We start from the raw sequence: 24,288 nt of genomic DNA, 5'->3' as shown, positions 1-24,288 counted from the left end.
GGTGTGCTTTCGTGTCCTGAGAGTAACTGCGTTTTGTTTTCTGATACACAGGATTAAACCCGAGGCCCAGAAATGAGGAAGGTTTTGTTTGTGGAGCCTGTCATTTTCGTCTACGTGTTTGCGTCTTCCCTGACGAGCCCGCTGGTGCAGCAGTTCATCTACCGGCAGCTCTGGGAAGAAGAGTACAATTCCACTTTTGTAAGCAATAGCAATGTCAGTCACTGCGAGCAGAATAAAAGTAGCCCGGCTTATATCGAGCAGAAGGTAAGAGGGGGAAAATAAGTAACAATTGTAAATAAACTTACAGCCAGGACGTGCTGTCTCAGAGTCACCTCCTTTTGTATTACCTTACTTAACCTTTTATATACAGAAAAGCAGTGGTTTTGTAACCTGCTGTCACTACTGTCTCATTGCTCTTGTACTGCACTGTAGGTAGTTGAGTGCCTTAAAGGCAATAGTTTGTCTCCAGGCAGATGCTGACATAAATTCTTAGGAGGTGAAAATTATCTTAGAGATCTGGGACCAAATTGGCATTGGGATGACATTACAGTGGGTACAGCTGAGGGATCCTCCTTCCAGTAACACTTGTGCATGTGTTCATGAGCCATCAGTCCGTCTTTTGTGACTTCTAGTGTTCTTTGTAACTGTGTAAAGTGTAGCAAATGTCCTGTAATTTTCAGGAGTAAGATCTAGTTTAGAATATATTTATTTCAGATGATTTACAAGGATGAGGAAAGGGGGAGATTAAAATTTAAAAAACCCTCTAATTTTAAAACGTGGAAAAAAAATTAACTGATCTTTGCACAATCAAATATAATTGATGTCTCACCATTCAGAGCGCTAGTCTGCCTTGTTGAAATGCAAAGACATCAAGGTGAGAGCACTGAGTGGTCAGTTACATGTTTAGCACTATTTCATAGTTTGGTATGCTGGATAGCTAGGTGTTGGTTGGAATCTCCTCCATTGCACTTCCAGCGAAGTTTTAATGCTACACTTAAGCAAAGTTAAGTATGGAGAGCCAACAGAAGAGATGATCATATGTCCTTTTCCTTTCCTCTCTCCCCCCATTATTCCCTCCTTGTGTTGTATATTGCAGTTCTGCAGTTACAGGTCATGATTTGGATTTGATTGGGGCCCTGATTCAACAGAAAGCTCATCTCTTTTTTTGAGTTTGTTGCTTTTTGAGTGTTGTTTTTTTCTGAAGTAGTGCACTGCTCTGACACACTGTGTGGCCACATGGTTGCTGTTTCTAACATGGGGATGGCAGAGGGAACACATTTCCAGAAGAGGTGCAACAGAACCGTCTTTGGCAGCAAGTGGCAGTTAGGTTGGATTAAGTCAAACGTGAAACCATTGCAGGGTCAGAAAAGTAGATGACTCAGACTGTAAACTGCACAGAAGATGGAGTTATGGAAACAGTCACGGGCATTTCCCTATGCTGCTGAAAAAGTGGCACTTGAAAATTTTTGCTCACACCCCAGGATTGAACCTCTGATGTGCTTTGTATGCACAAGACTGAGCACCTGAGATTATCTGTCTCATTTGTCGTATGTAAAAAAACGTTTTTAGTGGCTGAAGGTGTTCAAAGACATTCAGGATTTTTAGCATGGAATAGGTTCTTCCTTCTGTGACAGAAGCCAGTCCTAGTAGAAAGAATGTGAAAGGAAAAAGGTCAATAGAATTGTAGTCCAGCTGACCAATCAGCCGTATGCCACCCACTGGAATTGATTAGGAGATAATAACCATTATTGTCTGACGAATGCTTGTACATTACTTCCCCAAAGTGTTTGCTTTAGTATTGGCTCCACACTTGGTGCTGTGTTTGGGCATTTTGTCATGCGGAAGGAGCAGCTCTAAGATAACCATACACTGTGCATACAGTTCTAATCACAGAGCCCACCTAGAAACCTACATTTCACAAACATTTCTACACTTTTCACTTGCCAGGAAGCTCCCAGATTCAACCTGATTTTCAAATTGTGACCACTTGTGGTTCAGGATACATAAGACTTTGATATTTCTTTTTGCAAAACACTGAAGCAGAGTACTTAATTTCAACTGAAGTTCAGGCAGCATCTCTGAGTGATGTGGTGCTGAATTCACACATTACAGTTTTTTTGGCATAGAGGTTACAAAGTATAATTAACTTCATATTTAACACGACTCTTTCAAGACAGTAGTTGAATAATGACCAATAGAACCTCTTCATTTCCCTTTCCTGCCAAATTCCCATTCCCTCCATTTCAATGATTGCCAGCAGGGCATGAGCTTCTGAACAATTACACTCTTGTCTGGATGTCTTGTCTGCATTTTGGTACCACACTAGTTATCATAGTATAAGAATGTAAAATGCATAGTGTAAGAATGGTAAAATCCCCATTAATTTCAGCAGTACCTGGTCTCTGTGCTGTGTAATACTCCTGTGTATGGGTCAAAGACTAGATCCAGTAACTTGGTCCCAACCCCTTTTCTGAGGATATGTGCAGTATGCGTTCTGGATTTTCCAAGACCATCCTAACTAACTTACGTTTGCAGATGTTGTCAATTTTGCTGTCAGGAGTGTTCCCAACAGGTCCTGTTTGGCATTAACTTTTTGAAGAACACTTCCCTTAATAGCTGATTTAATATAAATCCTTCCGTTCTGAAAATGGAGAAGCTTTATACTAATCTCACCTATTTCAAACCAAAATGTAAAAGGAAATTGAAGACAAAAATCACTTGGAGCCTGCAAAAAAATAGAATATAGTTCAAAATGGATAGTCTTTGCAGCGTTTAGAAAGAAGCGTGACCAGCAGGTCAAAGGAGGTGATCTTAGGGACTGTAGTGGTAGGACAAAGGGGTAATGGGTTCAAACTTAAACAGGGGAAGTTTAGATTAGATATAAGGAAGAAGTTCTTTACAGTGAGGGTGGTGAGGCACTGGAATGGGTTGCCCAAGGAAGTTGTGAATGCTCCAACCCTGGTGGTGTTCAAGGCCAGGTTGGACAGAGCCTTGGGAGACACAGTTTAGTGTGTGGTGTCCCTGCTCATGGCAGGGGGTTGGAACTAGATGATCTTAAGGTCCTTTCCAACCCTAACTATTCTATGATTATGAAGGAAATTAGTCATTTTACAATAAAATGAGTTCAAAGGTCATTTGAATACAAGCTGAAGCAGTTTAATCATTGGCTTGGATAATTACTTCTGTTTTTTCATTATCTCAGAAAGAGCTATCTTGTTAAACATTATTTATCATCCACTTTATTTATTATCCAATCCATGCATTTTCAATTTTATGAGCCTGTTAGTTTATTATGTCCTGTACACTCTTCAGCCTTAGGTGCTACACTTCTGTCTTAATATAATCCTTCAATAAGCAAATTGCTTATTCATTTTCATTCTTTAAATTTTGAAATCTGTGATTTTAAGAACTATTTCTGTCCGTCATGGGTACAACTTCTTTTCCAAGTAGAGTGCATCTGTAGATTAAAAAACTAGACATTTCTTTTCAAAGTTATGTAGTTCCATTGATTATTTAATAAAGTTATATGATTTTAAAGCAGCTGAAGGTATTTCTTTTCATTGACTTTATAAAAACATAAAGTAGGCAGTTGAGTGCCTTACACTCTAAATGGAGTTTTCCTGTACTTCTGTCTGTAAACAAATCTATGATGTCAGCAAGTTTATGGTCATTTGCAGTATCTGGGTGTGTAGCCATGTTCCTTATATTGCACAACTACTTCCAAAACAATGAAACCCAAGTCTCTGCTTTCCTTCAGTTTTACACTTCATTATTATTTGGCAGTAAAATTTGTATTGTATGGCTAATGAGGTTTGAGATGACACATAATAACATTCAGTTTTATTTCTAATGTATTAGCATTTGTTTAACGCACATGTCTTTGAACATGATGATCCTAGTAAAGAAGCAATGCCTGTAACTACATCAAGTGCTCTTTGTCAGCAGGGGAGAGTTAAAGATCAGAATATCATTTTCCATCTTGGTTTGTTCAGTCTTTATGGGTTTGACCCTTTCAGGGTGACAACAGTGCTAGCTAGTGGATGAATCCATCACAAATCCTAAGGTAGTCAGACACCATGAAAGTAGAAAGTAAAAGACTCCAGAGTGCTGGGGATCTTGAGAGCTTTCCTTGCGGCCCTTAGGATCAGTTGAATTTTCCTCTTGCAATAAAACTTGGTATCTTGTAAACAAAGGAAGAGATGGAACTAGAATCTCAAGGTCTTTGCCTGTAAATTACAAATATGAATATATAAAGCATTCAGCAGCTTTAAAGATTGCCCAAAGTACATCCCTGGAAATTCTAGGGTTCTCTCATCTTTTGAATGCTACTCAGTGAGGATTTTGTTAGCTGCAGAGGAAACACCTGAAACGGGGCAGATAGATGGCTTGAGTATAGGCTGAGAATGACTTGGGAAGACTTACAGGGCTGTACCTGCTGCAGACTGTTGAGTGCAATGCCTGCCTGAGTCAGTGGGATACCTCAGAAAACTTCCAAGAATACTTTCAGAGTGACTTCACTCTCTGCATCTGAAAGTTTATCAGAGAATAAAGGGTTTGTGTGAATTAAGTTACTACCTTTTCCCCTCCTACTCTTCTATCAGATGGTTGTCCTTGAGAGGGCTCTTATGGCTCTGTCTGTCTAGCCTGCATCAATGCATTGAAAGCAAGATCTGAATTGCCCTGCTGAGCATCAGTTAGCAGCTGGCTTCATAACAAGATAGCATTTTTTTTTATTATTATTATCTTTTCTTTAGTTCTTTTTTCTGTAGCCATTCGTGTTCCATTAACTGGTTGTTTTTTCAGCTACATTTGATTTTTATACTCCTGTTAAAAAGGAATTTTTCCCATAATGGGTGTTTACAGTTTATTGTCATAGTGTTAGTTGCTGTTCCTTATTTGAATACCAACTGTAGCATATCTATAGAGACATCACTGATCTGGACAGTTTCTGAACCCGGAGCTTTCCAGTGTTTTTAAAAAATAGTTAATTTACATATCTGTGAGGCAGTATAATTTTTAATGCCATGTTTCACATTTGTGGTTGTTGTTATTAATGTTTTACACTGGGATGTCAGAGCAATTATTGATCTGTTTACTTGCACAATGTGCTCATCAGTGAATTGTTTCTTGTAACCCCTCTCACTACAATTATCTGGGAGGAAAAATGATCTCTTGTGAATAGGGATCATGGGGTGTGTTCCCCAATCAAAGACTGGTTTACGACTGATTTCTGAGGGATTAAAATAGACACATTGTCTTTTTGTCCTACTCTGTACTGAAGGAGATACTTAGTATAAGCACCAGTGCTGTAAGTGCTCTTGTAAATGCACATTCAAAAGAATTGCTGTCTTGCCTTTATTGAAACTTCTCTAACAAGAGTATTAGTAAGTCTGTAATTTAAGAAGTAAGTTCTTGCTTAAAATGTAGCAAGGGATGTTTGAGGAATATTAAAGGTAAAATTACAAAAGCAGGAGTGTTTGAATATGCAATTCCTTTGTTTTAGCAATTACTGTAATATGCATTATCATAAACAATGTACTGTATTTTATTACAGCATAATATATTATGTCACATAATTTTATAGATCTATATTGTATGTATTCTGGTTTATAAAGTAATTTATAATCTATAAATATGTCCTGTGCATTATACTGCATGCTAATCATTATACAAGTGTAATATTATTATAGATTATATACATTTTTTTCCAATGTATTATAGTATTTACAATCATTTTTGTTTTCTCTTTCCAGGTAGTTCAAGAAAAAGCCTCTCTTTTTAATATGCAGTTAGACTTAACTGGGGCTGTTCCCAGCCTTATAGTTGCCTTTGTCATTGTAGCTAATGGGGATCGCCAGGGACGCAAAAGATCTTTAGTTTTACCATCAGTGGGAGCTTTGCTTGCTAATATTTGCCTCACTGTAATATCATATTTTTCCTTGTCACTCTCTATCCTATTTGCGGTTGCATTTATTAGTGGACTGTTTGGGAGTATAGCAACTTTCCTTGGAGGAGGTTTTGCTTATATAGCAGATGTGTGTCATGATGAGAAGCAGAAAACAACACGAATTGCTGTGGTGGATTTGATTTTTGGAATTGTGTCTGGATTGGCAGGGCTGTCATCGGGCTATATTCTAAGAGGAATAGGCTTTACATGGACATTTGTGACAGCATCTCTGCTTCACACTGTTAATATTATCTATATTATATTTTTTCTGGAAGAAACAGTAGGTATATCTGAATTTCAGCATGAGGCACCAGGATCCTGTAAAGAACTACTTAAAGAGACATTTTCTGGAGTGTACATGCTTTTTAAAACTTCCCCTTACAAGAAGAGAATTTTAATAATTGTGTTGCTTTTTACATTTATGATGTATTTGTTTACTGCGACTGGTGGGAGTTCGCTTTTTACACTGTATGAGCTAGATGAGCCACTGTGCTGGGATGAAGTATACATTGGATATGGAGCAGCTGCCTCTACTTCTATCTCGCTGACCAGTTTTCTTGGAGTTTACTTATTTTCTAAATGTCTCAAAGACATTTATATTGTCTTTATTGGGATATTTTCTTACATTGGAGGAATGATCATGGCTGCCTTTGCAAGAACTACCCTGCTCATGTTTTTAGGTGAGTTGTTTCATGGTCAACAACATATATAAAAATACTGCTATGTTATCTGTAGTGACTGCAGTTGGTAGATACTGGACTTACCATCTTGAAAGGGTCATAGAGAGGTAAAATATACAAGGTTGGTTAGACTGATTTAGGATATAGTTAAAATATGAAATGTGTGGAGAGAGAATGGAATTACTTGCTTATGATTTGGTTTTAGTAACATATGGATATATTAGATTTACTAATTTCTCTGCACTTGGATAATTGTTTCTCAGTGCATGTTTAGTTTGACTTTTCTATTGCCTTTTACTCTATGGGGAACTGAGCATTCAGAAGATAAGACTAATTCATTTGCAGTGTATTGGTAAAATCCCGTAGGTTTTTTTACTTCAAGATCTCATGACTGATTCATTGTTTTACAGTAAGAGTGCCGTCTTTGCTCTGCTTTATGCCTATTCCTGTTCTCCGAGCCATGCTGTCAAAAGTGGTTCTCACTGGTGAACAGGGTAAGTAGAATTTGGTTTTAAACAATATAATAATATGGTATTTCAGAACAGAGATGCACCAAGACTACCTTTAAACAAACAGATATGTACTGGCATTTTAAGACTCCTTTTCTTTCAAGTTCCCTATAATATGACCCTGTGTCATGATATTAATGGATTTTGATTCTGGATTTAATATAAACAACATGTTTTAAAACTACTGCGAGTTTGAACATTCAAAGGAGGTATTACTTTAAAAATAAAGACCATGAGGAACTTGAAGCAGAGAAATGCTCAAGATTTATACCGCTGCGATTTTACAAGTGCTTCTACATTCACAAGATTTGGCATGCAGAGAGAGAGATATTTCTGTTATTCAGTCAATGTCACACTTAACAATTTAGAAAAGTAAGCAGTAGGTGGTCAACCTTCAAGGCACTTGAAAACAATTAGACTTGGATCCTGAGCTATGTATGTGGCTTCACAGGTGCCTTCAGGGGCCCTGAAAGATGTAACGTATTACTTCTCGAAGTCCTTTCCTTAGGAAACACAGAAAAAAAGCATGTCAGGCCTCAAAGTGTGGCTCTAGTATCCCATATTTCACTTTTGAGGAGCATACACTTTCTAGAAGCATTCTCCTAATTTGTTTGGGTTTATTTTTTTAAAAGTCTTATCTTTACACACTGAAACAAAGATCTCTTTGTACTTAACTGTGCTAACATACACCTTTGTTTTTGTAGTTTCTTGGCATTCTTCAGAGCTTTGGCTACTTGAGTAGTTTGATGCAGGAATCAGGTTGCCCCTGGTCATCCTTTTCTGCTTACCTATTTTGATTTTGTTTATGGTCTCAGAAATATGAATGCATCTTAGGAAAATGTGTTTAAGAAGACACTGATGGGATAGGCTGCCACCCCAATGGGTAGTTCAGTGCAAAAAGAAGTTGTTTCTTTGTTTTCAAAATTGAGGAGATGATTTTGTGCTGAACCAGCAGTCTTTGTTGTATCAGAGCCTTTTCCACATGTAAGAGTAAATATTAGAGAAGGAAGAAACAGGGAAGAATAAAAATTGAGAGGAAAATGGGAAGAGGTAAGGGATGGAGATGTGTAGAACATGGTTAATGGGGACGAGCAGTTTAAACTTCATGTGATTAGCAGATTCAAGAGAGCAGGTATAGTGACATAAGAGTAGCAAAGAAAAATAGTTTTGATCAGCGAAATTGGTTTTTGGGTTTTTTTGCTTCTTTGGCTGGGGGTTTTATCATTCAAAAGCCAAGTCTTTTCTAGGAGTCCCCACAGAAGATAGTGAAGTCATGATACTCGGATGCTTGATACTTGCATACCAGCAAAAATACTGTAGATAGATCTTTCAAAACAAGTTTAAAAACTTCAGTACTTTGAAAGGGATTTAGTTTTATATTGTTCTGTTTGTAATTCATCCATTTGTTTTTGGCAGGTGCTGTGTTTGCTTGTATTGCCTGTTTAGAAGTTGTGATCGGCACTATTTCACTTTCAGTTTTTAATGTTCTCTATGCAGCTACTGTTGCATGGTTTTCAGGCTTTAGCTTCCTCCTATCAGCAGGGCTTTGTCTAATTCCACTGGCTGCCCTATGGTAAGTATGGATCAAGGGGGTGCTTCTGACTGCTTTTGCCAGTAATTTTTGTTTTGAAGTGCGTTAGACCTGAATGGTTTAATGCAGTAGTTCTCAAACTTCAGTATTTTCTAGTCTGCTCTAGTTTCATGCTTTTTCTCTCAACACCTACCCCTCTACACCTTTGCTGGAGATTTCCCATCATCAGCCCCATTCAGGCCCTGATCCATCTACATCCCCTCAGCATTGTGTTGTGAACTTGCCACCTAATACCCCCAAACTGAAATCTACCCTGAATGTACTACTAGTATTACGCTGTACCCTTGACTGCACGTTGTGTTTGTCCCTTGCTTTGAGATCTTTACATGGTCTTTCTTACAGCAAAGTCTTTCATGAAGAACAAAAGTAGTAGATCACTTGAAAGGCATGAGTTTAATTTTGCAATCTGAGCTCTTCTAGATGTTAGTGAGGGTTATAAACATCACCAATCACCCAGTGAATTTAATGGAAAGTTATCCGTCCTGGTCCTTGGTCATGGGTACTTTGTGACCCAGTACTATTAAAATCTGTAAAAGTTCTGTACTAACTTAAGGGCTTATATGAATAAACCTCTAGATATGTTTAAAAAACAAGTCTCTAGTGTTTGCATCTAATCATATCTAATGACCATCTAGTAGTACTGACAGTGCAATATCGTTATTTGTGACTATTCACAGCAGTGAAGTTCACTTTACATTATTTCCAATATATGGTATCTTTTTTGGGTGCTAGAACATAGATCTAAATGACAGAAGGATCACTTTTCATTAGATAGATTTATACTCAGGAAGGGAAAACTTTTTTTCCTAAGAGGGTGGTACTCTTGCTTTCATCTTTTTTCCTAATGCTTAGGATTTACCTCAATTGCCTTTATCTCTACATCGGCTGCATTTTAAGTTTTAAATAGGCAGTGATAATGCTCTAGATTTAGAACATTTCACATAATTTCAAGTCTGTGCCTGCCTCACTATATTGTTTTACAGTCTATTCAGAGAAGCTGGCAGTGTGCCCAGGGTGGCCAGGAAGGCCAGGAGCACCCTGGCTTGTATCAGAAATAGTGTGTCCAGCAGGCCCAGGGAAGTGACTGTCCCCCTGTACTCAGCACTGGTGACACTGCACCACAAATACTGTGTTCAGTTTTGGGCCACTCCATTTAAAGGTTTTTTTTTAACCTAAACTATTCTATGATTCTAAGTTGCACTAATGGTAACTTAAGACTGAGGTAGTGATGGATCTCAGACCCAAGGGATTCTTGTGTGTGTGAATACTTTTCAGTAGAGTAATAAAAAAATGAGGAAATCAGTTATATTAACAGAGGGTTTAGTTGAGTGATGTATGGTAGAGAAATCTAAGAAAGCACTCTCTTCTATGCAGAATGTAACAGGTATTTACCATCAATTAGTCCATCCTGCAATCAGGACTGTAGTCCATCATCACTATAGATTTTTGAAAGTTATTTTTCTTTTCTTTCTGCCATTAGTGTTTCAGATATCCCACCCTTTCAGTAACCTTTCTCTAGAACCTTTCTTTTGATACTGTCATGCAGTGTTACTGTTTGAGAGCAGAAAGGGTAGTTGTTCCAGTCTGTAATAAACCAGGTATTTAGTGCTTATCAAAGATAATAGTAATGATAGTCTAATTGCTGTAATAGGGGCAAGCACTGTCATTGCTTTGCTTACTAGGATACCTCAGCAGCTTTGAGCCACAGAAGATGGCAGTAACAGAGCTATCAAGTGCATTTGTTGGTGCTGAATCAGCATGCTATCCTTGACTGTCTCAGCTAAAGATATCTTATCTGTGTCTTACAGCTGGCTTCTGTGCACAAGCTGGAATGAGGAGGACTTGGCTCTGCTTGTATCTGAAGAAGTATCCAGCATAGAGAGTGTTGATAGTTGAACAAAGGATTCATCTACTTGGATTTTCTAATCTGACATGCAGTGGCAGAGACCATTATGTCATACAGAGACCACAGAGAGTACACAACAGTTGCAGATGCAATCTCGAAGTGGCCCTGCAGCAATAAGCACTAAACTGGTAGCACTCTATATCCAGTGTCTTTTTAGCACTTTAATAAAGCTAGCTCTTAGACTTCATTAGGCAAATAGGCTGGCAATGGAGATTTTAATGCTGCTTTCACCATGAACAAAAAAAAATAAGGTAGGATGGTACTTTTTGCACTTATCCTTTCTCCAGTTTAAGAATGTCAGCTGTGGACTGCGATGCATCTTGTATCATTTTAACTGGGGTGACAGCAATAAGCTTATCAACTTTCTACAACTACATGAAACTAAGGATGGAGAGAGGAGGTGGCTGATCTCTTTTCCCAAGTAACAAGTGATAGGTCACGAGGGCATAGCCTCAAGCTGTGCCAGGGGAGGTTTAGATTGGATAGTAGGAACAATTTCTTCACTGAGAGGGAGATGAGGCATTGGAACAGGCTGCGCAGGGCAGTGGTAGAGTCACTGTCCCTGGTAGTGCTCAAAAACGAGGTAGATGAGGCCCCTAGTGATATGGCAGTCCTGGAGTAAAGGTTGGATGGTGATTTTAAAAGTCTTTTCCAACCTGGTTGAGTCTATGAAAAACCCCAAGGGTGCTGGCAACTCTGCTGCAGCCAGTGGAGCTCATGCCAGCTGAGGATGCGATCCAACTGTGTACATCTTAATAGGCCTGTCTTAATGGTGAAGCCCCCAAACCAATCTAAAATGACTAAACTAAAAGGTAGTCTTTTCAGAAAGCAACCCAACTGGAGGCAGTACTTGCACCTGCTGTAAGTAGACTTACTGCTCTGCAGTTCTCAAGAAAGTGTCTGTGCAAGTTTAATGTATGATGTGTGGACCTTGTCTGTGACTTAGTTCTTAAAATGGATTTTCACACAGAAATGTCATACTTCTTTCCAGTTTGCAGAGTGTGAAGTTAGGCCTTTGCCTACAATTTGCAGAGGCCATATTGCACATTTATTTTTATAGTTTTCTATATATTAGGATCTGGATACAGAGACCTGTTTCTTCTCCCATAGATCCTTCTTGTTTTCTAGTTAATTGCCTGTACTTGGCTTAAATGTTTCCTCTAGTGAAATTTTGCAGTGGACCTTTGATAATTTTTTTAACAACCCTGAAATGAGGTGACCAAATCTGAATCATGCATCTAATCATCTTGCAATGAATGCAGCATTATTTATGAGCACTTCAACAGCATTTCTCATCTTCAAAGCATTTTACAAATACTATTAAGAATCTCCTTCCACAATAGATATTATCCTCCCTGTTACAGAGAAAGAGAAATTAAGAGAGGACAAGTGACTTGCCTAGGGCCACACTGCAAACTGTTGAGGCTGCCAAACCTGGGAATTGGTTTCTGCGTTGACTCTTCACCTTTTTGCTTGAGATCTTTAAGTAGAAATTATCCAGAGTATTAGCTTCTGGAATGCACAGCAGAAGTGTGTAAATAAAACACCATGGGTTTTTTTTAAACATGGTGTAAATAAAACACCATGCTAAGGACCACTGCCATGTGGTTTTTTTCTGTAAGAGTTTGACAGCCAATACTGCTCTGATCCCTGAAAGCACAGGTAGGTTGTATGAGACTCTCATCCCCAAAACAGATAATGTAGAGAAGTCAAAATGATGTAAAGCAGTTGACATTTACAGAAGAAAAACTCCAGGAAAGCAACTATGATGTGTGAACTGACTTCACACACACACAGTGTAGCATAAAAATGAAGACAGACATAGCATATTCTGTATAATCAATCATCTGCTTACAGTACTTCTGCAGAACTTCTCAGTGGTACTCCACCAAAAAATACCAGTACCACCTCATGATGTTACTATTGTACATCGTTTTTGTTTGAATGACAGCATTTTTTTCCAAGCTATGTATTGTGATCATGGAGAAGTTTGGTAAGGTAGAGAAGGGTTTACATTATGCAGGAGACTACTGCCTCCCTGTCATAGATGAAAACAGTGCTGTTTATCCAGGGCACGGGGAATGAATATTTACACAGCTAACAGCTATAGCCAGCTCTTAACTTCCTGAACTACCAAGGCTGAAGTTGGCAATTAAAGTTTAGATACTAGCCAGTAAATACAACTAGTCAGCTTTGCTCCCTTGAGCTGCCCAAGTTGCTGCCAACTTGTTGGAGGAGCGAGCTGAGTTTTATAATAATCAGTGGGTCCAAAACATAATGAGTAGTTGTTGAGAGATTAAGAGAATGCTAGTGTAGGATTTCAGCACAAAGATTACATTGTCTTCCTTGCCTCTTCATTATGCAGTTCCGTAAGGCTTTATGAAATTAACTATTTCACACAAAACTGCCTGAGAAAGTAAAGCAAATGAAGTAGGGCTGCATGTCTTCACTTCTGCTGCTGCAGCACACACCTCTGCTGGCACTCAGAAGGTGACAACAAAGCACAGCAGTTCTGCAGTGGCAGTGTGTTGGTGCAAATAAGAACAAGCACGTACACTTCAGGAATGGCTTTGTTACAGTTTGATTTTGCTGTACAAAGTACTTGCTGTTTGCAAAGCATTTCTGTAGGGGCAGTATGAAGAACTGGCTGTAAGTGTAGGTCAAAACACATGAAGGACATGTTAAAGTGCCTAGTATGGTACAAGGTAAAGAAACCAGGTACTAATGCACTTCAGATTATTAAAATCTTCCAAGTTTATAATAGTTGTTCTATTTGTATATAAATGCAAATTATTTTGACACTGATAATTAAATTTGGTTTTCTAACACTTACGTTGTATTTGTAGTTCTTGCCTAGTTTTTGACAAATGGCCAATGGGATGGCTGGTGGAGGAATGTTTTATGTAAACAGAATTATCAGAACAATGGTATCATCTGGGAAAACTTTCCACAATGGGAACAATCAGCCATTGGAATAACCTCCCTGAGAAGTGTTGGATTCCCCAGTGTTGGACACTTTTAAGATTTCGCTGGACAGGGTGCTGGGACATTTAGTCTAGGTCATGCTTTGCCTAGAAAGGTTGGAGCAGATGATCCTTGAGGTCCTTTCCAACCTGGTATTCTAGGATTGTAACAAACAGCAGTGCAGGAAGATACGCTTCTGCCTTCCTCCTGCACTTTGAGAGAAGGATGCTTTCCAAAACACCAGCACTAAAAGGAGGTGAGGAATTGCAGAGCAGGGAGAGCACTGCCTGTGCAAGAAGTCAGCATGGAGGTTTGTGTAGCAGCCTGCGTGGCCAGTGGATCTGCAAGTGCTTTGCTCACATGCCATTTGCTCTTGGATGTCTCTTACACATACCATTTGCTTTCCAGCCTGGCTTACACCTAAAATCAGCTTCCTTGCAGATATAATGAACAACTTAACCTCCTTGCTCTGAATTTGGCTTGATCTCACCCAAGATTATAATGAATAAAACCACCTAGAAATTACATCCAACCTTGTAATCTGTGAGAAACCCTAGTTAAAATACTTGTCTTAATGTAGTTTTGCTCAGATACAATAGTATTCATCTTTCAATGAACACCAGGAAAGGCCAGCTAGTTGGGCACACTGAAGCAGGAAGCTACAAGGTACCAGTAACTCTGTACAACTTTGGGATTGTTCTGTATCAGTTGTAATGGTGCTGATAGCGAGGCAGACCTAAAAATCCTCCTAAAATCCATGCCTGTGCCTTAATTTATCCCAGAAGTGGCAAGGTAATCCCTCAACCCTTCTGTGATCCTTTAGCAATACAAGGCCTACTGAACCTCGAGCTTGCTTTATAAGAGTTTACTTTTGCTTTATACAAAACTGCCAAGAAACTTGTCAATCATAAAATGTCATAGCAAGTAGTTCCATGCTTGCACATTCAATTTATTGGTCCTATGTCTAACCTCAGAGAGCAAAAAATACAAATGAAATAACTTGTATTTCATAGCACAAGCCTCTAATCTCCACAACTCTCAAGTGAAATAATTCTAGAAGATTCACTTCTTACCTGAATCAAGTCTAAATATAAAACCACCAGTAAGGTGTCTCATACCATGTTATCTCAATGTTTTTAATTTGCTGCAATGTTTTGCAACAGATGAACATAAACACATTATAAAATTTACAGGACAAAAGCTAGAGGTTTTGGCCCACAAGGATAGGGAATTTGTGGCAGCTTTAAGCACAAGATACTTGAGATTGTGGAAAGAGGTTTACAGCAACATTTCTGCTAAAATCACCTACAACAGAACACTAGGTGCACTTGGCAGCTTAACCAAGTCATTAAAGCCTGCTGAATAAAGACAGTTCCTGTCTTAAAAATATTGTTTAAAGCTCCCCACATATGACGAAAGACAACATCTTTTGAAGCACAGACTTTTTTTTCCTCCTAGTATGCCACATCACATTAGCTACCTTGCAGGATTTATGACACATGCGCACGTATGGCATCAGAAAAATGGTTACAACCCCAAATTTAATTACACACAACCCCCTCAACTTAAGCACACAAACCCCTTTCCATGGCCCACTCCTTTAAAAGCTGTATTTAAGTACAGGTCTCACTGGCTCTTAATTAAGATCTGATTTTGGTAAACCCAGAAAGAAAATGAATTCCGTATGTGTCATCTACTACCACTCTATCTTCATTTTCTCACTGCATCAGCTTTATTAAGTACTGTCCTAATTAGGCACTAAGCTCTTTCTTAACCTCCAAATACTAAAATACCAAGTCTAAAAGTGCTCTTTGGTATTACATTCCCAAATGGATTTTAAAGCACCTTCTTTAAACTCCAAGCAGAGTTTGCTTCTACTTTCAGAAACCAGAATATCCTCTCAGGGATACAGATAAAAAAAAAATCCAGACCTTTAACTCCCTTTTTACAATGATCACTTCCAATTCCACACAAAAGCTTAATGGCTCACTCATGCAAAACTGTCAAGAGGGAAGGGATAAAGCGTATATAGGAGGATTTATGATGAAATATATTTTGGAACGCAAAAGCACTTATAGCAAATTTTTATTCAATAGTTTAAAAAGTGTATGGAAATTGTCATGAACAAAGAGTTACTCAACGGAAAACACCTTCTTTTCCCCCTTAAAAAGTTCTTCTGCAAGAACATCTGTTAAATGCATTTACCTACAGTAATCAGTTTTAAAATGCATGGGTAATTTTGGATTTCTTGTATACATATATAGCATTTCCATAGTTAAGAAGCTATTGTCCTGAGCAGTGTATGAAAACATATTATTTAAAGTACCTAGTTACAGGACATTTATATAAGTCACAACAAGCACAGAACAGTTTGTAGACTTTAAACATTTAATGTGCCTTTTCATCAAGGAAGGCAAATAATAACTGTAGGACTACTTAACACTGTGAGTGTCAGTGTGTTCAGGGTATCATGTATTTAGATCTGCAGTATAAAGACACACACAAAACATTTTTGTCGAGTTCATTTTGTTACAATAAACCAAGCTTATACTCCATCATCATGTGTGGTTCTCCCATAACCTCACTCTGTGAAGGATCTGGGGGAAAAAAAAGAAAGTTGAAGGCATGAGGCTTTTACAAAGTTACAAACACCAACAGTAACTATTAACATGACCTTATTTCCCCCCATTCTAATGCTTAGTGCAACAGTTACTGACAAGGCAGATCTGTAACTCACAGGTCTCTATCCAAAGCAATGATCAGATAACAACTGTATCTATAATGGAACAGTGTTTCCTAAAGACCCCCACACACACTTCAAGTAAAACCAACCAGCGCTACATCAGCAGTCTCCTATAGCCTGAATCATAAAGCTGAGTTTTGTGAATAAGAAAACTCAAGTATGGGTGAAGCTTTTCCCCACAGACATCCCACATCTCTTTCCAATGCAACTTCTCTGCACAATAGGAACTCACACTCCTCCCTTCTATTAGTTGGGACATACTCATGCTTTCTCTTCTCTGTCTAACTGCCTAGTTTCACAGAAATTCTATGCCCTTAAGTATCTCCAACATTTCCTCCACTCTGTAAAGTATGGCTAACATTAGCTACTGTACACTAAGGTTATCAAGAAGTGTGCAGAGGACACAAGAGATACCAATACCGACAGTATGAACTACATTACCATACAAAAAATTAAAGTAGTACTACTAATAATAAAACAACCCACAAACAAACAGACACACACACAAAAACACCACCAAACAAACAAAAAGAAACCCACAAAAAAAAAATTGTGACTGCACTTTGGAAGAAATGCACCTCTCCTTATGGGTGTATCAGTGTGTTTTCCTTCCACACGTAAGGCATAGTAATGCCTGAGATTACTCCAGACACATCAGAAGTATCTAATCCAGCCCCTGACGATAAATAGAACCTTTTCAATACCAATTTTAATCCACTCACTCCTTAGCACTCTATATGTGACAGCCTGTTGTGAGCAATGAATGATAAATAACCAAATTCCTATAAATTATGGCTGACACTGCTCTACCACAATAACCCATGCTCCCTGTAAATCCATTCCAGAAAATAATCCCAGGTTTACCTCATACTTCTAGATTCCCACTTACCCCTCCATTATTTCCAGTTTCATATCTCCCTGGCTTTTTCCATTCCCCAATCCCTCCTCAGTATACCCTCTGCCTCCTTCCATGTCTTTAGCTACCAGCTAGAAAGATTTTTTTTAAACCAATTTTCCAGCTTTATTTTATTCCACACATGCCAACTGTCAGTCAGCAGCAGTTCACCACTGAATTGCCAACTGCTCGGTTCATTCTGGGGAGAACACCCCTGCCACATCTCTGGTTCATTAGTTCAGGATCTCTCCTCTAGCTTTAATTATAGGACTTACAAAAACTTCGTATCTTTGTAACCTCCACCTGTCAAAGTCTGCACAAGTAGTTCAAAAGTTTAAGGGGAAACAGGCATACAACATAAATGCATAATCTTCTACTCCTTTAGAAATCCAGCCTACAAGCAAATCCTGTCTTACTCAGTATTTCAGAGTCATTTCCACATAACTAACAGCTGAAAAACATTTATTACTCCTTCCCCCAGTGCTTCTTTGCCTTTAGGAATTCAATTTTTCCCTATTTTGTGTTTAATTCTCTTATTCCATAGAGGCAAAGAACTTCACAGTTCTCAAATTTTATCTTTAAATGTTTCCATAACATTCAAAACAATGGAATTACCATTAAGGATATCCTCAAAACTGATGGATCCATCATTTCCCCTCAGAGTATCCAGTGCTAAGTTTGAGCTGTGAAGAAATGGCAGGCGCTGGACCTGTAAAAAGACAAGAGTCTTTTTTGCAAGTCTGAAATTGAAGGGAGTTTATATTTGTATTTCTCAGACTGAAGAGACAGAAAAGCAACACACAAAGTCACTTCTTTCTTCAAAAGCAACAATGAAATAAGAGAACTACTGGCACACAAAGATAGCAAAACCTAGAACACCACCATCTATTGTTTTGAGAAGATCAACCTTTCACTAGATTTGTGGCTTTCACTGCAGTGTAGCTACTACAGCAAATAGCATACAGATAAAAAAAGAGGAGGTTTTGTCCTCCTCTGTTACCACATAAAGCTGGGGAGGCTCACTGCAACAAACACACCTACACCTTGGGGTCAGTATTGGGCAACTGACATATACTGCAGTGTTTGAAAACCACATTCCAAGTTTCCTACATCTCCAACACAAGTCAGGAATGTCAGTGGAAGAGCTGTATTTATTTTCACATCTAAACATAATCCTCCTTGCAGTTAATCAAAATCACAATTATTTCCCCGATCCCCACCATTTTTTAAGCTTTAGGTCCACTCCCAGTTACTTTAAACACTCTTCTGTACCCTTCACCCACAGTATTACAAAAAAAAAAAAAACCTGAGTGGTACACATAACATTCAGATCCTAAATACTCTTGAGAATGGCATATCTGTACTTACAGTTTCATTCACTACTAATAGTGATACTTCAGTTATATCACGAACATATACTATTACCATAAAATTATCACGTAGCCATCAAACACACAAAATAGGTTGAAGATTTCCATAGCACTACTGGTACAACTGTTAGAAGTTCAAACATATTATTCCAGTAAATATTTTAGGAAAGTGAAATTAAAGCACAAGAGAACATGTTTCCTCCATTTATCCCCCAAGAATACCTGAGACAAACTAGCAGGCTACCCTCACCTGCCCTGTTTTCTGCCATGTGCTAACCTAAGTCATGAGACGGCACAGATGAAGTCAAAGAATGTCTTCACACATCCTGTCTTTTACATCTTCTGGACCAGTAATTTCTGTAAAGTTTAATGCAGCTCACTGTGGTTCAGTAGCAACTGATCCACTGGAGGGGGTACAGAATTGCTCTACCTCATTTGGAAAAACAACTCTTAATAGCTTCACAACCTTCTACAAGCCAATAAGGTTTACTAGGACTAATGAGCTTTCTGTGATTCTTAAGAGACAAAGTCAGTCTCTCTCCAGTTGCTCTCCATCCTAGGAGATAGGAAGGAAAAAGGAGACAGACACAACTGCCCAACTAAGAGTTAAAACCTTTGAACTTAACTCCCTATAAACCTCCCCCGATCTACAAGAAAGGCTGCAGAACAAAATAAGCACTGTATCAGGTTTCATGTTACCTCTATATCCACTCCCAAACCACTACTTGTTTCAGACCTCTAAATCACTTCTCCCTAAAGGTACAGAGATTCCCCTTTTCATAGAGGAGAGTATTAATATTAGGAATTAATAGTCAATTATTCCTACTTTTCTCTGAAGCCTTACAGAATGCTAGTCAACAGAAAAGCTAGAGCAGTTACCACTTCACCAAGTAAACAATGAAAAAACAGCAGCTGAAAACCTTCAGCATATTGGCTGTTCTGGGGACTATTAATTGCAGAGTTTGCTTAGTTTGTTTTAGTAAGAGTGGTCCAGTGAAATAATTTCATTTGGAAACATAAAGTATTTCAACAAAGATGTCTCTCTGAAAGCATGTTCCAAGATAAACAAGGGGCTTAAGTTACACCAGTTGGATGAAAATGCCTACCTGTTTCACTGCTCTGAATTCCATCTGCAGCTTTAAAGGTGCATGAAGTCCTTGAATATTTCTCAGCGTGGCAAAGTTCGTTTTATCTTGATTTAACTGGAACTATCAAAACCAATATTGATTTTAAAAGAAGTTACTTTCAAGTATAGCCGTAGAAGATATTTGTTACATCCTACTTAATGCTTATTAAATTTGTATGTAAAAATTAAGTCATACTGTTACGTGTGTCTCAAACGTACACAATAGATAATGATGTGGTAATATCTGTTTTATGAAACCAAAATGAATTTTTGCTGGATTTTATTACAAACCAATAGCAGCAATTTTATTTTCTTACTTCAGACAAGCAGGACATGTAACACCACCAAGTGGTGTAGTTTTGCACTACTTTACTGCAATATTGTCAGCATGAATTGGAAGTCTGGTTTAAAGGAAGAACGCAATCTTAAAAACCACAGTTGACGCTATTTTAGCCATCAAAGACTCTACTTGAAAACACTTGAAATACTTCTTTTCTGATCAAGTAGGGAGACAGAGCACCACATATACTTGTGTGACTCTGAAAAGCTAAAGAAAGCTCTTAATTTTACTAACTGCTCTAAAACTGATCAGTAAAACAAAGAAAATCTATTCAATAGAGGGTTCTTTTAATCAAAAAGTGCTGGCTCATGAACCCTGAAGTACACAAAAGGAATTTATACTTAAGGTTAAATTTAAGCTTGAGTAATCCAGTCTCAAATTTGGCTTTTACAGTAGTGACTACATGACAAAATACAATACTGTAAAGTAAAACAAAAGCTGCAAGCTTCTTATTTTAAAACCTGTACTCCATCATCATGACAAAAGCTTACTAGTACAAGAGTATCACCTAGTTTATGTGAAGGTATCTCGAAAACAGCAGTCAAAGGCGTAATACACACATTCTTCATAATAACCTATATTGCATGTTCTTCAAAAGTTATCAGAAAATACTATTTATATGCCTTATCCTAATCTTACAATTCTGGTCACGTTATTTTTCCATTTCTTTTACTTCATAAAAGTAGGGGTCCTTATCTGGGTAGCTACTGCTACATGAATAACCTACAATTTATGGCAGTAAAAATAACCATTCACTGTCTCAGGCCAAGACAAGTCTTCTCCTATTCAAATGTACACAAAAATAATTTTTGGATAAATCTGCCTTTCAGAAAAACAATCCAAACAATATGTGGGAAAAACAACTTAAGTTTCGCATTCTTCCTATGTGTTTTAATTATTTTTGTTTCTTATTGTTCTAATTATCTCTGTACTTTTTTTCTCTCTAGCATGTAATCTTTTAATTACGCAGGTTTTCATACAGCAAAACAGAGTTAAAAACTAAGTTATAACACAGCTAGAAAAATCAATTAATAGCTCTGAAACATTTACAGTATTTATAAATAAGCTTATGAAGTTGGTGTCACATTAACATCACCCTTTAACTCAAGACAACACCACCACTGGTTAGAATTAGAATACTACACTGGACCTCATCATGCTGATTAGCTTAGCAATTTGCAACCTTCTATCCAAATACTGCCTTTACATTAGGACATTTTATTGCATCAACTCTTCTGTGCTGACAAAACAGGCACCAGATACGAGGTTCAGTTCAACTAGCTATTTAGCCAAGGCAGTCAGTTTAGTCTGCCCTTACCTTCAACCCGTGGTTCACAGTCCACTCTTAAGTGGTCCACAAATGATGACTAAGCCAGACAAGACTGTGGATACTTAGGACAAACGGTGTGTGTAAAACTTCTACATGGGATTGAGTAATTTAATGAAAATATTTGTGTTGACAGACCTGAAGTCTGAAAATGAAGATACATGGTAAATCCACAGACAAAATGGGAGGATCAGCCTTCCAGAACTGACAGGTGTGCCCCCCACCTAACTACAGAGGCTGCATACAAAACTAGCTTAGTAAGGTTTAGTCATCTAAAAGTTATTACATAAATCCCTATTTGGAAGCCTATTTACATACTTTAAGTGAAGAGAGTCACAAGTGGGAGGTTGCCATTAAACACATTTGCCAACAACGTTATTTGTATAAATAAAATATTACTGTTGAAAATCTTTATTCAGTTAAAGGCAGGGCCCTGCTCTTGATTTGTTACCACACAAAAAAGTCCAGGTAGGCACGCTGTTAATTTAAACTTCATAATCAGTGAACAGTAAAGACGGCTGTATTTGATATTACACTTACATTTTTTTCTATCAGTTCCAGCGGGTGGCTGGGCAGCAATTCACTTTTCACACTTGTAAAACTAGAAAAACAAGTAAAAAAAAAAACCCAAACAAACTGAACTTCAAATTAACCGGGTTATTGTTTTAAGTTACATTCCAAAACTAATCTCAGATACAAACGTCAACCAAGAGACACACAATTAGCACCGTTTGAACTACTGAAGAAAAGAAAAAAGCTTAGTAGTGCAACAGCAAATAAGACTTTGAACTACAGCACTACCAGAAGAAAAACAATTTAAATTTTGGGCATCTTTTTTTCTTTATGTTTGACAAAACCAAATGACAGGTTTTTAACTTGACCCCTTCAAAAACAGAGAAAAATATTAATAAATGAAAACATCATAGATTTTTTTTTTTTACGTTCAAGCTACATGGTATCTAACTTTAGAAGTCTCCAAGTTTTTACAGCTGAATACTGCACATACCTCCAGACACACTCATAGCTGTATTATCTGCATTTTAAACTCCATTAACTTATTTTACATTAATTATCCAAGACATGTAGTTGTGCACTCATGTAAAATGACAAAACCCAAGCCCACTGTTTTTACTATATTAACTTTACTTTTTATACAATGCTGAAATTCAGCATTTCCCACAGTGCTACAGCACTTACATACATTTATATTAAAACTACCATATATTTCAATTATTAATACTTTGCCATCTCTTTTCTAAAGAGCAGTATCACACTGGTAAAAGTCTAATAAAGTTATCTATTTCTTGAAGTGATGTTTCACGGAAAATTCACACTTGAAAGACAATTTGATTAAATATGTGCACTTCAGGCTATAGCTTTTGTGACACACCTTCGAAGAACCTTCTTTAAAAAGCCAACATTTAACACACACTTTCTTCCTATGTCTGAAGTTCAACATTGGCTGCAGCACAATTCAATAATAAAAAGTAAAGTGTACCCTCTACGTAGAAGATCATAACCTTCAAATGATCCTGAAGCTGAAAAGTCAATAACTGGGATAGTATCCTTCAACAGAGAAGCAGCGCCTCTGGAATCCTGGAACAAAAGAAAAAGTGAGGATTATTTTAACAGAACCACATCCTTTCTGTTTGGGACAGGAGGCCAGGCAAATAAAACAAAGTGCTCAGACTCCTTAAACTACCCATGTACAACTACCCATGTACTTTAGAGTCTCTTTAAAACAAACAACACACAAAACCACCAAAACACAAACCCCACCTAACAGAATTCTTTCTGAAAGTCTAGTAACAGTTAGAAGTATTGATAACACAATTTAGGATCTGGCTGAAATAGTTAAACTCACAATTCCCCCTTGTTCATTCCCTCCCTGGGCTGCAGAAATGGAATGGAAGAAGGCAGGTTATGCTCAGCAGACAGGACAGAAATGTCTAAGAATTTCTTCATTCACTTCACACAGAAACAATCAAGAAGGATCAAACTGACTTTATCTATGGTTTAAGGCTGCCATAAAGGGGACAAGGCATATTCAAGTGGTCTAGTATGCCACTTAACAGAAACAGCAAACAGAAAAGGAAAGTAACTTGTAGCAGACCAGTAAAAAAAACCCACCTTCACAGACTAAGTAAAGCTATCTTAACTCAGACAGCTAAATTCATGCTAGCCTGCCTAATCTGACTGAAGTGATTTTAGGACTGTTCACACAAAAATTGCTCCACCAACAGAGCACTGTGTAATGAATTCTGGAAGGTGACAGTGATGAGCTGTTCAGTACAAGAGTTCCCCCCAGCAGCACTGACAGAGCCAATAAAAAATTCATGTTTATACTTACAGTCTTTTGTACTAACATCTTAACTGTCAATAACCTAATAGCTATTAGAAAAACATAAGATACCTGTTATTGCATGCATGTAAAGCATTAGCAAACTCACATACTCAACCCTAACCAGACCTTTCCGAGACTGCTGTGAGAGCATTACAGAGAGACACAGTACGTACAAGATGTGAGAATCAAACATAAGGAGAAAACCATTAAATACTCCCTAAAAGTAACACTCCCCAGTCTCACCAGTGCCCAGTCCGTGTCAGGTGGCCATACCACTGCTGTGCACCACAGGGGATCGAGGCACCACCTCCCCGACCCCAAGAGCTGCCGCGCTGGCTGGGGCACTGAAGCCCCTGGCACCGAAAGGCCAAGCATCACCAGAGCTCTGGGCCTCCTCGGCCCACCCCGCTCCCAGGCAAAGGGCTTTAACCGCGGCCACGCACCCTTCGCGCCTTCCCGGCCCCAAGAGGATGCCTAGCGAAGACCGGGCGGCGCGGGCAGAGACGCCCCTTCCACAGTGAGGGCCCGCGGCCCGGCCCACAGCAC

The 24,288-nt window shown here is 38.3% G+C and overlaps 2 protein-coding genes across 2 annotated transcripts; one reads left to right on the top strand and one right to left on the bottom strand.

The window, feature by feature from the left end:
* The first annotated feature begins 72 nt into the window (after positions 1 to 72).
* SLC46A3 (solute carrier family 46, member 3) lies at positions 73 to 10,799 on the top strand. Its single transcript, XM_010020249.1, has 5 exons — positions 73 to 264; positions 5,754 to 6,627; positions 7,038 to 7,121; positions 8,553 to 8,709; positions 10,536 to 10,799. Exons 1-5 carry the CDS (start codon positions 73 to 75, stop codon positions 10,621 to 10,623), a joined length of 1,395 nt encoding a protein of 464 aa, XP_010018551.1. The 3' UTR covers positions 10,624 to 10,799.
* A 4,847-nt stretch (positions 10,800 to 15,646) lies between these two features.
* Positions 15,647 to 22,994, bottom strand: POMP (proteasome maturation protein; the record flags this gene model as incomplete). Its single annotated transcript, XM_010020250.1, has 5 exons — positions 15,647 to 16,194; positions 17,851 to 17,944; positions 19,712 to 19,813; positions 21,939 to 21,999; positions 22,897 to 22,994. Coding segments are annotated over 5 exons (423 nt in total), but the record flags the coding sequence as incomplete, so codon positions are not given.
* Between the last annotated feature and the right edge of the window lie 1,294 nt (positions 22,995 to 24,288).

The sequence above is a fragment of the Nestor notabilis genome, unplaced genomic scaffold, assembly GCF_000696875.1.
Source record: "Nestor notabilis isolate BGI_N333 unplaced genomic scaffold, ASM69687v1 scaffold35888, whole genome shotgun sequence".
Classification (NCBI taxonomy): Eukaryota; Metazoa; Chordata; class Aves; order Psittaciformes; family Psittacidae; genus Nestor; species Nestor notabilis.
The sequence above is the reverse complement of the archived record's forward strand: the minus strand, read 5'-3'. Positions and strand labels throughout refer to the sequence as shown.

Coding starts and splice junctions, on each gene's coding strand:
- SLC46A3 (XM_010020249.1), top strand. CDS start 73: ATGAGGAAGGTTTTGTTTGTGGAGCCTGTCATTTTCGTCTACGTGTTT. Junction 265..5,753: donor CGGCTTATATCGAGCAGAAG/GTAAGAGGGGGA, acceptor TTCTCTTTCCAG/GTAGTTCAAGAAAAAGCCTC. Junction 8,710..10,535: donor ATTCCACTGGCTGCCCTATG/GTAAGTATGGAT, acceptor TGTGTCTTACAG/CTGGCTTCTGTGCACAAGCT.